This window comes from Carassius carassius, chromosome 4 (genome assembly GCF_963082965.1).
Source record: "Carassius carassius chromosome 4, fCarCar2.1, whole genome shotgun sequence".
Classification (NCBI taxonomy): Eukaryota; Metazoa; Chordata; class Actinopteri; order Cypriniformes; family Cyprinidae; genus Carassius; species Carassius carassius.
The window spans coordinates 30,851,513-30,866,589 of NC_081758.1; the positions used below are offsets into that span (position 1 = coordinate 30,851,513).

The 15,077-nt window shown below is 37.8% G+C and overlaps 2 protein-coding genes across 5 annotated transcripts; one reads left to right on the forward strand and one right to left on the reverse strand.

Annotated features, from left to right (window-relative positions):
- Positions 1 to 3,186: 3,186 nt before the first annotated feature.
- LOC132139759 (CMRF35-like molecule 6) lies at positions 3,187 to 4,872 on the forward strand. The gene is made up of 5 exons (XM_059548361.1): positions 3,187 to 3,343; positions 3,460 to 3,753; positions 4,327 to 4,416; positions 4,536 to 4,555; positions 4,640 to 4,872. Exons 1-5 carry the CDS (start codon positions 3,304 to 3,306, stop codon positions 4,646 to 4,648), a joined length of 453 nt encoding a protein of 150 aa, XP_059404344.1. The 5' UTR covers positions 3,187 to 3,303; the 3' UTR covers positions 4,649 to 4,872.
- An 856-nt stretch (positions 4,873 to 5,728) lies between these two features.
- LOC132139753 (rab-like protein 6) lies at positions 5,729 to 14,713 on the reverse strand. 4 transcript variants are annotated; one of them, XM_059548353.1, is made up of 16 exons: positions 14,545 to 14,713; positions 13,665 to 14,036; positions 13,258 to 13,392; positions 12,394 to 12,441; positions 11,489 to 11,541; positions 10,962 to 11,056; positions 10,717 to 10,857; positions 10,500 to 10,605; positions 10,128 to 10,231; positions 8,959 to 9,344; positions 8,228 to 8,393; positions 7,484 to 7,672; positions 6,967 to 7,291; positions 6,698 to 6,878; positions 6,442 to 6,497; positions 5,729 to 6,362 (listed from the first exon to the last, which is right to left on the reverse strand). In XM_059548353.1, the coding sequence occupies exons 2-16, from the start codon at positions 13,795 to 13,797 to the stop codon at positions 6,171 to 6,173; spliced, it is 2,310 nt and encodes a 769-aa protein (XP_059404336.1). In that variant the 5' UTR covers positions 13,798 to 14,036; positions 14,545 to 14,713; the 3' UTR covers positions 5,729 to 6,170. The 4 variants fall into 4 exon arrangements, 1 of the variants encoding a protein (XP_059404336.1); XR_009433653.1 differs by adding an exon at positions 11,778 to 11,807 and having other exon boundaries at positions 6,225 to 6,362; positions 6,442 to 6,878; positions 10,962 to 11,053; positions 14,545 to 14,712; XR_009433652.1 differs by adding an exon at positions 11,778 to 11,807 and having other exon boundaries at positions 6,225 to 6,362; positions 6,442 to 6,878; positions 14,545 to 14,712.
- Between the last annotated feature and the right edge of the window lie 364 nt (positions 14,714 to 15,077).

Here is a 15,077-nt window from a genome sequence, read left to right on the forward strand (position 1 = left end):
ATTTACAATCTTGTTTTGACCTCACTGACTGGAGTGTTTTTGAAGCTGCTGCCACCGATCTGGATGAACTCACAGAGACCGTAACATCATATATCAGTTTCTGTGAGGATATATGCATTCCTACCAGGACTCAACTAAATTAAAACAATGACAAACCGTGGTTCACTGCAAAACTCAGACAGCTCCATCAGGTCAAAGAAGATGCTTACATGAACGGGGGCAATGTCTTGTATAAACAGGCTTAATACACACTGGGAAAGGAGATCAAAGTGGCAAACAGGAATTATTCTGGAAAAATAAGGACTCAGTTTACTTTTTTTTTACGACTCCACATCAGTGTGGAAAAGTCTAAAGAAGATCACCAATTACAAGACACCACCCCCCAGCACTGTGGAGAATCAACGACTGGCAGACGATCTGAACAGGTTTTACTGCAGGTTTGAAAGGACACCCATCACCTGCCCTGAACGCCTCCCCACACAACCATTCACACCATTCACAACTCCTGTAACCCATCCTGTACACCTCTCCAAACAACCGTTCACACCATTAACAACTCCTGCAACCCGCCCTGAACACATCTCCAATCAAGCGCTCTCACCATTCATACCTCCTGCATCCCCCATCTCCCCCAAACCTGCAATTCAGATCAGCGAGGATTCGTTGCGCTAGGTCTTCCGGAAGCAGAAAAGAAAAAAAGCACCAGGCCCAGATTGTGTTACACCAGCCTGTCTGAAATCCTGTGCTGACCAGCTGGCCCCCATCTTCACAAAGATCTTCAACAGATCGCTGGAGCTGTGCGAAGTCCCTTCATGCTTCAAATGCTCCACCATCATCCCCATCCCAAAGAAATCCAAAATTACAGGACTAAATGACTACAGGCCTGTGGCTCTAACGTCTGTGGTCATGAAGTCATTTGAAAAACTGGTGCTGACCCACCTGAAGGACATCACTGGACCCTTGCTGGATCCTCTTCAGTTTGGCTACAGAGCAAACAGGTCTGTGGACGATGCAGTAAACATTGGACTGCATTATGTTCTGCAACACCTAGACAGACCGGGGACTTATGTGAGGATCCTGTTTGTGGACTTCAGCTCGGCCTTTAACACGATCATCCCAAACCTCCTCCTGCCCAAACTAACTCAGCACTCCGTGCCCACCTCCGTCTGTCAGTGGATCAACAGCTTCCTGACAGACAGGCAGTAGCTAGTTAGGCTGGGAAAATACACATCCAGCACCCGTACAATCAGCCCTGGAGCTCCCCAGGGATGTGTTCTCTCCCCACTGCTCTTCTCCCTGTACACCAACGGTTGCACATCTAAGGACCCCTCTGTCAAGCTCCTGAAGTTTGCAGACGACACTACACTCATTGGCCTCATTCAGGACGGTGACGAGTCTGCTTACAGACAGGAGGTTAAAGAGCTGGCTGTCTGGTGCAGTCTCAACAACCTGGAGCTTAACACACTCAAAACAGTGGGGATGATCGTGGACTTCAGGAGAAACCCCCCTGCACTCCCCCAACTCACCATCATGAACAGCACTGTGACTGCAGTGGGGTCATTAAGGTTCCTGGGCACCACTATCTCTCAGGACCTGAAGTGGGACATTCACATTGACTCCATTGTGAAAAAGGCCCAGCAGAGGTTGTACTTCCTTCACTAGCTGAGGAAGTTTAACCTGCCACAGGAGCTGCTGAAACAGTTCTACTCCACCATCATTGAATCCATCCTCTGCACTCCAGTAACTGTCTGGTTCAGCTCAGCTTCTAAATCTGACCTCAGAAGACTACAGAGGGTAGTCCGGACTGCTGAGCGAATCATCGGTTCAACCCTCAAGAACTGTACTTATCCAGAGTGAGCAAAAGGGCTGGCAAAATCACTCTGGACCCCTCACATCCAGCACACTCCCTCTTTGAACTGTTGCCATCTGGTCGACGCTACAGAGCACTGAGCACCAGAACGACCAGACACAGGAACAGTTTCTTCCCTCAGGCAATCCATCTAATGAACAATTGATAATAACTGTGGAACACACTACACTTTATATTTATATATACATACACTTATTTATCTAACACCATACTTAGTGTACACTTAAATTTTTTTGCACATAATATACCTGTACATACATAATGCTCATTGTAATATACCTGCCATACATTGTCAATTTGTATATTTTCGTTCCTTACCTACCTATTTGTATTTTTTTTTTTTTGTGTGTGTGTTTTTGTTCTGTCACTGTCATTATGTTGCACTGCAGAGCTTCTGTCATGGAAACAAATTCCTCGTATGTGTGAACATACCTGGCAATAAAGCTCATTCTGGTTCTGATTCTGACAATTACTCGACTTTCTGTTGGTTAATCCGATCATCCAATCTGTAAAAACGAACAAAAGTGTCACAGCCTTTCAAAATAAAAGTTCACAACTGGCTTTTAATTGTGTGGGAGTTATCGGGTCTTTAATTTCTGGGAATAGTAATTGCTAGTATGAAAGATTATAAAAAATAAAAAAAAGTTATACATAACAAAAACTAGCAAGGATGCATTAAATTGATCAATAATGACACAAACACTGTGTCCTAAGCTTTTCCATGTTAACCAGAGTTTAATCTACAGCAGTGGTTCTTAATCGTACTGCACATTCTGTATCTGGCACACTCAGTTGTTTCCTAATGAGCTGGTGATCTGAATTAGGTGTGTTAAATAAGGGAGACATGCAAAATCCGCAGTCCTGCAGTCCCAAGGAATAGGAATACAAATCACTGCTCTATGATGATAAGTGACAAGAAAGTTTTTTTTTCTGATTTCATATAAATGCTGTTCTTTTGAACTTTCTATTCATCCAAAATACTGAAAACAAAGGTACCAGGGTTTCACCAAAATACTAATATAATATTACTAAATATAACACAAATACTAAAATACTAATTAAAAAAGTGATAATAATGCACCAAAATTATTTAAGTATCATGTGACAAAGACTGGAGTAACCTAATGGCTGCTGAAAATTTAGCTTTGTCACCACATAAAAACATTTTATTTAAAATATATTAAATTAGAAAACAGTTAAAATAGTAATAACATTTCACAATAGGCCTTGTCCATGAAATGATTCAATGATGACCATTCAAGAGCGATTTCTGGTGAATGTATTTGTTAAAATAAAAATAGAGAACTAAGAGACATGCTCATTCTAAATGTGTTTGTGGCGAGTTACTTCCTGTACGTGTTTCCTCTTCAACAACATTTAAAAGCAGTACATCCTTCAAGACTCAAAGCACTGTCTGCTGTCCATCAGTCATCATGAATCTAATAACAGCATTTCTGCTAATGATCCTCACAGGTAAGGTCAAAACACACATACACACAGTCCAGAGAATCATTTGTTCAGACCTGACAAAAATCAGTAATTGAATTGAATAATTGAATTTTCTCACAAACTTAAATCTTACTCCACAGGACATAGCACATGTGAGTATGTGCAGAAACTCTCCTGCCCCTATGAGAACAAGACTCAGAACAGGCTCAGGGTGTGGTGCAAAAGAGAAGCCAATGATCAAAACTGCTGTTCGGGCTTCTCATTCCTGTCAGGCGCCAAGGTTTTGGAGCAAGGCAACATAGCTGTGGAGGATGATGGAAAGTCATTCACTGTCTCCATAAAGACATTGACACAAGGGGATGGAGTGTACTGGTGTGGGTTGGTGACTGAAGGCAAGGTCATCATTAAACTGGCCGAAGATTACTTTACCGATGGTAAGATGAAATACTACTTGTCTATTTCTCTCATGGCTTCCTGAGTGTACAAGAGCACTGTTGAAAATACTTTCAGCAAGCTTTAATTTTCTTCATTTCAATTTTAAATATTTAAAATTCTGTTTTAGAGTAAAATTTACAGTAAAAAAACAAACAACAACAACTAAAAACTAAAAAGAAACAACATCTGTGGTTACCGAAACTTTACCATAAAAACACAATAGTGACTAGGTTTCACGGACTGAAGTAGCCTAGTAAAATTGGTATTTTCATTAAATTATATAATGTTAGGCTTATACCAACCTGCATGCTAACTGACTAATATCTGTTTTGTACCTGGAAAACAATAAATGTGAACTCAAACAGCAAATTTCACTGTTATTTTCACTGTAAAAAGATGACCTTTTTTTAAAATATAATTTACCGTTGAATTAGGCCTACATGAAATCAGGCTGTACAGGAACTTATCTTACTAATGAAGATATTTCTTACCGTAGCATTTTAACAGTATTTTACCTTTTAAAGTATGCACATTTTTTACAGTTTATTGATCTATTATCATATTCATTGCAGCTCCATTTAACTTTGTTTGGTCCATCCTCCGCTGGATTTTCTTTATTTGCCTCCTTATGATGACTATATCAACTCACATTTACTCCAACAGTGAGTCCTCACACAACACCTCAGTAGTCTACTAATACACTCTGTACTTTGAACATCTTTTTAACCTCTGTCAATATTTATTTTTGTTTGATGACGTCACTCTGTTTTTCTGACCACAGTGAAACATGGAGATACAAAGGTAAGGCTTGTTTTTTTTAATCTAATTTAGTCTCTGCTGAAAATAGCAATAACGTGTATATAACTGAAAGTATCCAATTTGCAGACAGCATAAGCAGATAAGCCTACATGATGTCTGATGCCAAAGAAAAGCGGAGGAAGAATGAGGCAGTCACATTTCTTGAAGATATGAACATCGTTGAACCCAAGCCGTCGAGTGTAAATGTAGCTACAGTTTCTGTTGTTGTTATTAATAAATTAAATTAAATTATTTTTAAGAAAGGCTCACACGAAAGCAGATATTAGCATGGATTCATTATGTTTAATTTGTTTTGTAAATAACTTCATTTATAAATTTTGCTTAACATTCAAATGAGTGTGTGTTTTCTTCCTTTAAATAATACACCTAAACAAATCAAATACATTTTCTTTATATATATATATATATATATATATATATATATATATATAATTCCAATTCATGCAATGTAGCAAAGCATCAATAAACACATAATTCAACATGTGTTGATGTAAGAATGCCTATATAACAAACATTTGATTTTTTTTTTTATCATTGCACACTGTATGAATCAAAGTTGAAGTGAAGTCGAACATTGTCTGCCATTTTTTGCTAACTTGTTTTCATTATTAGCTCAAGAGAAAAATAAAATAAACTTAAAAAAGCTGCACTGAAAAAGAGGAAACCAACCAAGTAGCCTTACAAAAATATTCTAGTAATTTTTGTATTGATTTCAATTTCGAGCAATAGCACAGTTTCAGTCAACAGAGAGTTAATAATAAATAAATAAACAAATAAATAAAACCATGACAAGATGATCTTTTCTTGTAATTTACCATTATTAAACAAAGTAAACAATAAACGATTGAGTGCAAAAATTCAAAATGGGCCCTTTTTTTTTAACCAGTTTCCTTTAAGGATTTTTCTGATTTAAAGAGTATGATAATTATGTCTTCTGTCGTAACTACCCTCCTATCATGAGTTCATTTATACCTTTCTAAAATATTTTTCTTGATATATATTGGAAAAACAAATAATCCTACCATGAAATACAGTATATTAATTTCAAACACTAAACACACAGCAAAACTTCACAAAAACAAGCTCTCAGAACATCTACTAAGCATAAATACCTATTCATCCACATACACAAAGCAACTAATAATGCAATAAAACCAATGAAAACCGTTGTATTGGAGTGGTAGTGGTTCACATATGTGATGACAAAAATATTGCAACCACATAAAAGCGAGCATGTAAACATTCAGAAAAACCAATGTTATGAATGAAAATGGTCCATTTCAATCCGAAAAACATAAAAGGTCAAAATTCATGCAATTTGACACTTTTGCATGGCTTTTCCACTTATTGCAGTTTGAGCCCAATGAGGTTGAACTATGCCGGCCATCCCAATCTCTTCAGCGACAGAAGGTGGATTGGCAAGTGTTCGTAGCAAATGGAAAACCAGTGTGAAGCGTTTCATAACCTGTCAGTCAGATCAATACATGATCATGTGCAGGTCTGTTAAAGAAAGCATTTGTTTTTGTGGTTTCTGATGAGAACTGTTTCATGCTTGTGGTAGCAATGCGCAAAACATTTCTTTAGCAGAGAGGACATGTTACAGTTCCTCATAGTCGCCCTCCTCTCTTTTTGCAGAGTCTTCTACTCCAGCCAGAAAAGCTTCAAGATCATCAGTTTTCTTAATTCGTGACTTTCTTATTCTCTTTTCCTTTTCATCTGCAGTCACACCTGCATCATCTCTTTCCTTTTTCTTGTGTTTGTGTTTCTTCTTGCTGCTTTTGTCATCGTCCTGAGAAGAAATACAAGGTAGTTATAAAACAAGAGTGTGTCGTTTCATCTACGAATTATTATAATGCAATATAATTCACCTCTTTACTCCTCTTTTTCTTTTTCTTCTTTTCCTTGGAATGTTTGCTTTCTTTTTCTATGAGAAGAAAAGTAGAAAGCGTTTATTAATGACTGATATTATGCAAATATACACTACGTTTAAATGTTAAATGTTGTGTATCAATTTGTGTTGCACAATATTTATACAAAAATCACTAGGAAAACCGATATCGACTGTTCGTTTATCGTCTATCAGTAATATCGGTTTCCTATAATAACATTATTTAAGTGGCTTGCCATCTTGTTCCTCGCTGCTGTCTTTTTTGATTGACCTTTCCTCAATTCCTAGGCCAAAGAGGTCACAGTCATTCTTGCTTTTGAAGGAGAGTACAGTAGGTTTCATGGGCTCAGGAATTTTAGCTGTGGTGAGGTCATCATCGGATAGATCAGGAATATCATCTCGAACATGGAAAGATTCCTGGAGCAAACAAGGAAGCAAAGGTCTTTTAGGGTTGGAGTCAAAACATGAGCTACAATGCCCATCATCATTAACTTCACTTCAGTACCTTATCTACTTTCTGTATTACTTTCTTCTCGCTCTCAAAGTCAGGGTCATCCATGACAAATGAAAGCATCTGTTTGGCCACAGGCTCATCTGGGTCTGTGTCAGAGGACTCTGCCTGAGCAGATTTATCTTTCTGTTTTACAACTTGTGTTTGGGGATCTGCCAGGGCTCCTGCTTCTGCTGTGTGCAGTGGTTGTGTATTGTGTTCTGGACTAAGAATGGAAGTCTCTATGTTCTGACTGCTGACACTCTCCTGGGCCTGGATCAATGGCTCTTTGTAGATAGGTTTTGGTTTGTCCTCCAGTGATAATGAATCCATAGCCACCCTAAATAACCAAATATTATTAACAATCACCATGAAAACCAGACTGGGTTCAGGAAACAAAATAAATTAACTTATACAAACAAAATTATAAACTTGCTTCAGCTACTATTTACAAGTTCATTGAGATCTCACTCTTTAATATAGTTTTATTAATCTAATCTATTAATAATGAAAGCCAGGATTCTAAGCTTACAGCTGAGGTTCAAGGTTCAGAGCTTCATCCTGAGGTACAGAAGGGTTTGGACTCTCCTCGTCACTGGAGAGAGTGATGTCCAAGTCTTTAGTGGGGATAGAAGCTCTGGGTTCAAGTTCTGCATCATCAGGGTCCAAATCATCCTGGAACCCAGCGACCATGGGGTTCCCCTCTTTTCCTTCTCCATCACTACAACAAACAGGTTACAAGTATGGATGCAAATTCAACTTTATTAGTTTTTTTTTTTTTTTTTTACTGATTAGCTACACTGACTCGTAGACAAAAATGTTTACTTTCAATAAATGCTGTTCTTTTGAACTTTCTATTAATCAAAGAATATCACAGGATCACAATACCACAGTTTCTACAAACAATATTAAACATACATATATATATACCCACACACACACACATATACATCAACATACATATACATATATATATATATATATATACATACATATGACACTGAAGTCTACAGTAATAGCAGCTGAAAATTCAGCTTTGCCATCACTGGCATAAATTACATTGTATAATATATTAAAACAGTTACTAATATCATTAAAACATTTCACAATATCACTCTTTTTACTCAAATAAATGTAGTTTTGGTGAGAATAAGAGACTTCTTTCAAAACCACTGACAATACCAAACTTTTGGACTGTAGTGTATTTCGCTACAACAGCATAACACATAATAAAAGTTGATAAAGAATGCCTTCTTTTAGTTTGCCCTTGATGTACCTGTCACTATCTGCAGGGCCCGCAGCAGAGGGCTGGATGTTCATAGCCGGTTTTGGGTTAGAAGGGAGACTGTCCTCCAAGAAGCTTTTGTCTAGTCCGTCGTCTGGCACAAAATCATCCACGCTCTGAACTGCAGTCGGAGCTGCTGCAGATACTGGATCTGGCTCTGTGGAAATCCAAGACGTAAGAGGTCACATGATCTGGGACAAAAACAACTTACATTAAAAATATATAAACAGTAACAATTACTATAAGCTCCAAACAATACAAATGGTGATACATAAAAAAAATATATATATGATTAAGGAATGCAAAAGGTCTTGTGATTTTCTATAGATCTACAACACATCCTTATGATGAGCACAAGTCCTAATCCTCTCCATTTTTCACGGCTTTGTGAGTCTCGCTCGGGGAAACTCTTTCTGAGAGAGAATGTGTGTGTGTGAATGAATTCCTCTCAGCCTCCAAATCTTGTTCAGCAGTTCATAACATAAGGGCAGTCCTTTAACAATGAGTCCCTGAAACACTGAACATTTGAGGAGGAAAGATGTAAAAGCTGTTTTTAGTCCAAAGTAAAAGCTCAATGTTTCTGCTTTTAGAGTTTTCTAATACGGTAAGCACACTGGAAATTTAATACGGCTGTCACGTGGCGTATGTCACAAATACTGTTGGTTGAAGAGCTTACAATCACTAGACCGACATGCAGCTAGAAGCACCATGTTAAAACTCACCCTGGGTGACTGCTGGAGGATCCTGGGTGGGAGCGGAGCCAAAGAGCCTGGAGATGAAGCTGCGTTTCTGGGTTTGAGGAGCAGAGGCAGAAGCTTGAGCTGGAGCAGAGACCGTCGGGCCGGGGTGAGCAGGTGAAGGGGAAGGAGAGGTCGCAGGCGCTTGTGTTGACGAGAGAGGGGGAGGAGGAGGGGACGGAGAGGGGGATGGAGCCTTCAGGGTGTGGGAGGGAATCTGAGGCTGCTGGGGGGTACAGGGGCTGGAGCTGCTAGTGGAGCATCCGCTCGGAGGAACGACGGGAGACTGCGAGCCTGAAGAGGGGCTCTGTCCGTAAGCAGGGCCGGGAGAGCTGTAACCTTTACTATGAGAGTCTTTCATTTCCAGGAAACTGAAAGTAAGAACAGATACCTACTGTATCATAAAAGTCAGATGGCACTGACTGCAGTTCACAAACCTTAAAATAGGCATTTGAGCATGTTCTCATATTTACAACAATGTCAGTTTTGTGAAGCATTGTACACTATTGTTCAAACGTTTGAGACTGGTAAGATTTGTTTTGTTTTGTTTTTGAAAGGAGTCTCTTATGCTCACCAAAGCTGCATTTATTTGATCAAAAACAGCCATATTCTGAAAAATTCTTACACTAAAAAATGTTTTCTATTTTGACGTATTTTAAAATGTCATTTATTCATGTGATATCAACACAATTTTTTTAGCAGTCATTAGTCCAGTCTTCAGTGTAACATGTTCCTTCAGAAATCATTTTATTATGCTGATTAGGTGCTCAAAAAAAAAAAAAAGTCTATTATCAATGTTGAGAACAGTAAAAATGTTGCTTAATTTTTTTGTAGAAACCCTAACAAGGCTTTTTTTAAGGATTCTTTAATAAAATTTATTGTAACATTAAAATTTTTTGTAATATATAACATATAAATGTCTTCACGGTCACTTTTGATTAATGAAACTGTTAATTAAATAATTTCTTAAAACTAATGCATCTTTGTTAAATTTTGTATGTTATTGACCCCACACATTTAAACAACTGTATAGCTGCATTTGCATGGAATGTTGCTGATATTTGAAGATGAATATTCTGAATAAATCTTTGACTGTCCAACAGATGGAATTAAACCACATGAAGTTTGTGTGGGTTTTTTTTTTTAGTTCTTACATCTCATAATTCTGGTCTTCTGTCTCCTGCTGAACTGTTAGCTCCTCTAGCATGGCATCGATGTCCAACTGATTAGTCTCCAGCTGCCGTAACAAGGTCTCTCTCTGTGGAAGTTGGCAGAAGAACTTCAAACTAAAGTTTCATTCACTTTCATTCAATGAATGCTGCAACAACTAGAGTATGGGAACAGTAACTAGGATACAGGCAAAAATTAAAAATAAAGATTTTTGTGATTACTGATCTCATTTATGCTGGGCACATGACACAAATTATTGAGCTTAGACAATATTAACAATTAGAAATGACCACCAGCTTTGTCTGGTAGCTGGTTGAGTGAAGAGATATCCTAAACTAGAAAATGAACCTGCTTACCTGAAGCTGCAAGAATGGGATGTTGAAAAATCTGTGCAAATATTTTAAACCGAAACTGTTCTTCATGGAAGATTCTGCATAATGGATGTAAGAGGAGCCAAAAGGTCTACAAGATCATGGAGACATCAAACATCAGCCCACTGACAAGATCTTAAACACATCTCATTAGTGAACACTGTCATTATTTCAAAACTTTAATTCAACAATAACCCCTAACCTGTTAAGGCCAGCAATGAAGTCACGGATGTCATCAGGCAAGATGACTCTGTGTTCTCCCATGTCCCGAAAATTTCCAAGTACGCACACTGGCACATGAGTGGGAACCTTAGGCAACTCCCGCAAAATGTAATTATAAGTCCTATTGGATCATAAAAAGCATAGATTTTTAAAACTAAGGTCTAGCTGAAGTTAGCATGCTTGAGAAGTAGTCTATAGAGATGCTAATTGTCTTTGTTCACCTACCACTGCTTGGTGATGTCAAACATCATGATCACACAATTGCAGTTTTTGTACACGTCTAAAAACTCAGCATCCAAGGCCAGTTCACTCTCCGTCTGCTGAAGGCACAGAGACATTTCCATTTTTTGTTTCTGAAAGAAGTCTCTTACACTTAAAACACGGCCGCATTTATTTGATTAAAAATTGCAGTAATAACAGCAATATTGTGAAATATTTTTACAATTTAAAATAACTGCTTACTATTTTAATATATTTGAAAAAGTAGTTTAGTCACGTGATGGCGAAGCTGCCATTACTCCAGTTTTTAGTGTCACATGATCCTTCAAAAATGGTTGAAATATGTTGATTTGATGCATTATTATTAGTCTTGAAAACAGCAACCAACATTGATTTAAAAAATATAAATATTTTGGTCAATTAAATGCTTGCCACAGAAAAGCTTTAATTTCGTCACACAAAATAAATAAAACAAATAGTAGAATAACTGGAAAAGCCTGTTAGATATTGGTAGATCATCACTATAGATTTACCTCTTGAGGTTCATTCTCCAACTTCAAGGTTTCACATCTCTTTTTCCCCTTTCCTAAAGAATGTCAAAGCCAGAATATTGTAAGAATACATTCAATTTTACTTGCAAGCAACTTTCAGCCAAAACAGATGTTTTGTGGCTTCTTCCTTTTCACAAAGGAAGCTACGTTAGTGGCATTAGCGAGTGTGTAAATTCAGTCGACACAATATATTGGCACTTGGATAATAGAACAAACGGACCAAGCACAGACAAGTCACAGCCTAAAGTCTACAATGTCTGAAGTTTCTCACCTACACCTTCTGGAAGGGGGATTTTTTGGCCTGGTTGGAAAGCAAGTAAAAAAAATACCATTAATATAAATGACTGGGGATGAAGGAGGGCTGGATGAATGGCTTCATGTATGACCATCAGAATGAGATGGAGGAAGTGACATGCATCAAACGATGACATTGCAGTACCTGTACACTAAAACTTGGCATGAACAAGAACATGCATATATGCTAGAATACACTACATGAATTTTAAAACCTTAACAAATTTTCTAAAACTAGGCTTCATGCACTTCCAGACTTTTGGACACTGCACAATAAACAGTGTCACACACTATCAGACGTTCAAGCCATTGCAAACACAACAAGCTCAAACACAAACATGCATGTTCTTGCTAAAAGTCTGTGCTCATCATACATTGTGCAGTTTTCTGTGAAATCTGTCAACTTTGACTGCCCAATATCTGCTGGCTGACTTTCAGCCATTAGCACCGACTCCTCCAGACTGCAAAGCAGGGCTAAACTGTGCAAAAGTTTTGTAGTGTAGTCCAGTCTTAAGATAAATATGCAAATAATGTCTACAGTCACCTGATCTGAATGCTGAGAAATGACTTGTAATAGACTGGAGGAAACTCACCTTTATCAACCACATCCCAAACCTCGACCTTCACCACATCATCGGTAGCTGAAGGGAAATTAGAAGAATTTGAGCAGCTCTGGAAAACTGAGGTTGCTTTCTTTCATTTATTTTGCAGTGATTCTTAAGTTTCAGCAAAAAAACTACAATTCTCCACAGCCTAGAATTTTTTTTATTAATTTTTTTTATTAACTTATTCCTAAAGGAAAAATTCCTCTAAAATGAAAATCTGATAAAAAAAATAATTATAATAAAACAAAATTCCCTCGCCATCAAGATGATTTTTTTTCTTCTTTAGAACAGAAAAATTGAGCATTACATCACTTGCTCACCACTGGATCCTCTGCAGTGAATGTGTACTGTACGATCAGAATGAGAAACCAAGTAACTGATAAAAAAACATCTGTTCCGATGAAGAAACAAACTCATCTTGGATTTTCATTTTTGGATGAACTATTCCTTTTATTTTTACTTTGCCAAAAGTGCTGTGCAATGAGCACAGCACTTTGTTTTTCCAAGTAACACATTGGATACAAGTAGAGCCATGCCCAAGCAGAAAGCCTCACTGTAATTTACAGTTGACAGGTTACACTATGTGATGTTGAGCTTTTGACAGACTGATGTAAATAAAGAGGGAAAACAAACTCTAGATCAATCACTATGCCTCTAATGTTTGATACAGGCCATTTAAAGCATTACTTCTAATCTACTTATCCTCTATCTGACAGATTGCATATTTACCTTGACGTAAATCTATTCTGACATATTTGAGATGCATAAATGGAAAGAAATAAGTAATTAAATAAAACAAAAAAAACTTTAGTACAAAAGCCTGTAAGAAAAAAGATTTTGATAAAAGCTTACTTTTGTAGCTCCAGTGAATACTAGTGACCTGGATCTCCTGAGTGGGAATGTACTCTTCCTGGAACTTCTTACCCTGCAGCTGATGCCACAGGGTGCTTTTTCCAGTGTTACGATCTCCTCGAATAACTATTTTCACTGAAAGACCACACATAACATGTTGGAGCTTGTGTTAATAACATTATCTCTAGCACACAGCGCCCATGGCCTCTAGCAACACAGAATTTAATCCAATATGTGGGCCTTTTTTCATTTAGCCTAATCTTGGTAAGAAATTGAAGCAAAGCAAAGAAACATCAAAAGAGTTAAATAAATTACAACCAATCTCAAAACTTGCACATTTTAATTCTTAATTATCATTAATAAAACATTTCCCCTCAAGGTTTTAACTCAGCAGCCATTTGACTTACTGTTGTATTGAACCCCTTTAGCAAATCTTCTCTGCAGGCTCTGGTTCATTGACTGCAGGCCAGAAGGGATGTTTTTGTCCTTTACTGGACCAGCCGGCTCAGAACCAACGAGCTTCTTCAGAGCGGAAAACATCTTGACCAATCGATGCCTCTAGATGTGTATTATGGATGCAAAATTTACTAGTCTCAAATAGGTCTCTACGATGTCCCCAGTTTGTCTGTCTGTTCATCCATTTCTACTCTAGTTTGAGAGTCCTGCTTTGGCACAGCATAATATCTCAAGAGTATAATGAGTTATTTTCCAAAGAATTGCACAGCTACTGCAGTCCAGCATTACAAGACCCTCATTCAAGTGCCCATCAGCTTCTGCTACTACAACATACAGGAAAAAACAACAACAACAACAGTGAGCTCAACTGAATTAATGTGCAATGAATTATATGAAGACATGCAGCTGTGTCATAGCTAGCATCTTCCGTAGACTGAGATGCTGCAGTGCTCCGCTGCAGGCTGTGGCTCAAAACCTAGGAAGCTGCCTACCTAGACAACATTTTGGAGTACCAGAAGTGCGTGTATAATGATGTCCAAAAATGCTGTCGAGGTGAGCAGCTTAGCAAGTTTTGAGACACAACCTGACCGCGTCTTCTACCATTATAGAAATAACCGTGATGTTTATATGATGTTAAAAATAGTGTATGCACAAAGCACTCAATGAATCTTTTTAAAAACACAAAGTCTATATAAACAAACGTACTATTGTGGACTGCTGTTAAGACAGATAGTTGACAACCGCTTGTAACGTTAAATACTAGCCTGCTAACGCGGAACTAACTGTATATTTAACAGATTTCTCTCAGATTTGTGATGCTCTTGTACTTACAGTGGTATTGTCGTCTATACTAGCCCAACTAAGTGATTGGATCCAACCGTCCAAATCTTACATCTGTGACTCGCTGTGCGTTGTGTTCATACTAAAACCTCCACAGCGTATATATGATGACATAATGAAATAATTGAAATGTTGCTCTGTGTATTTGTGAATTACGTAGTGGCGAGGTCAGCTACGCTCACGAATATTACATTTCAAAATAAAAGTCTCAATACGAATTTCACAGAAAACCTAGATAATGTCAATATGACACACTTATCGCGTACAGGGGTTGGACAGTAAAACAAAATATATAACTCCTATATAAGCGTGGTCTGGTTTATTTAATTAATTTTCATAATAAACCATGCACAACGCAGGTGTCGTTTCAGTTACCTTAAAAAAGCTTATTTGCTTCTGCAGTCTTCACTGATTTCACATTCCACCAGTAAGACCAGATTCTGAAGGTTAGCAGAGCAATAGCACAGCTGTAGATAAGATTAGTGATGATGGATAAACGAACTTGAGACTTCCTCTCAACTGTA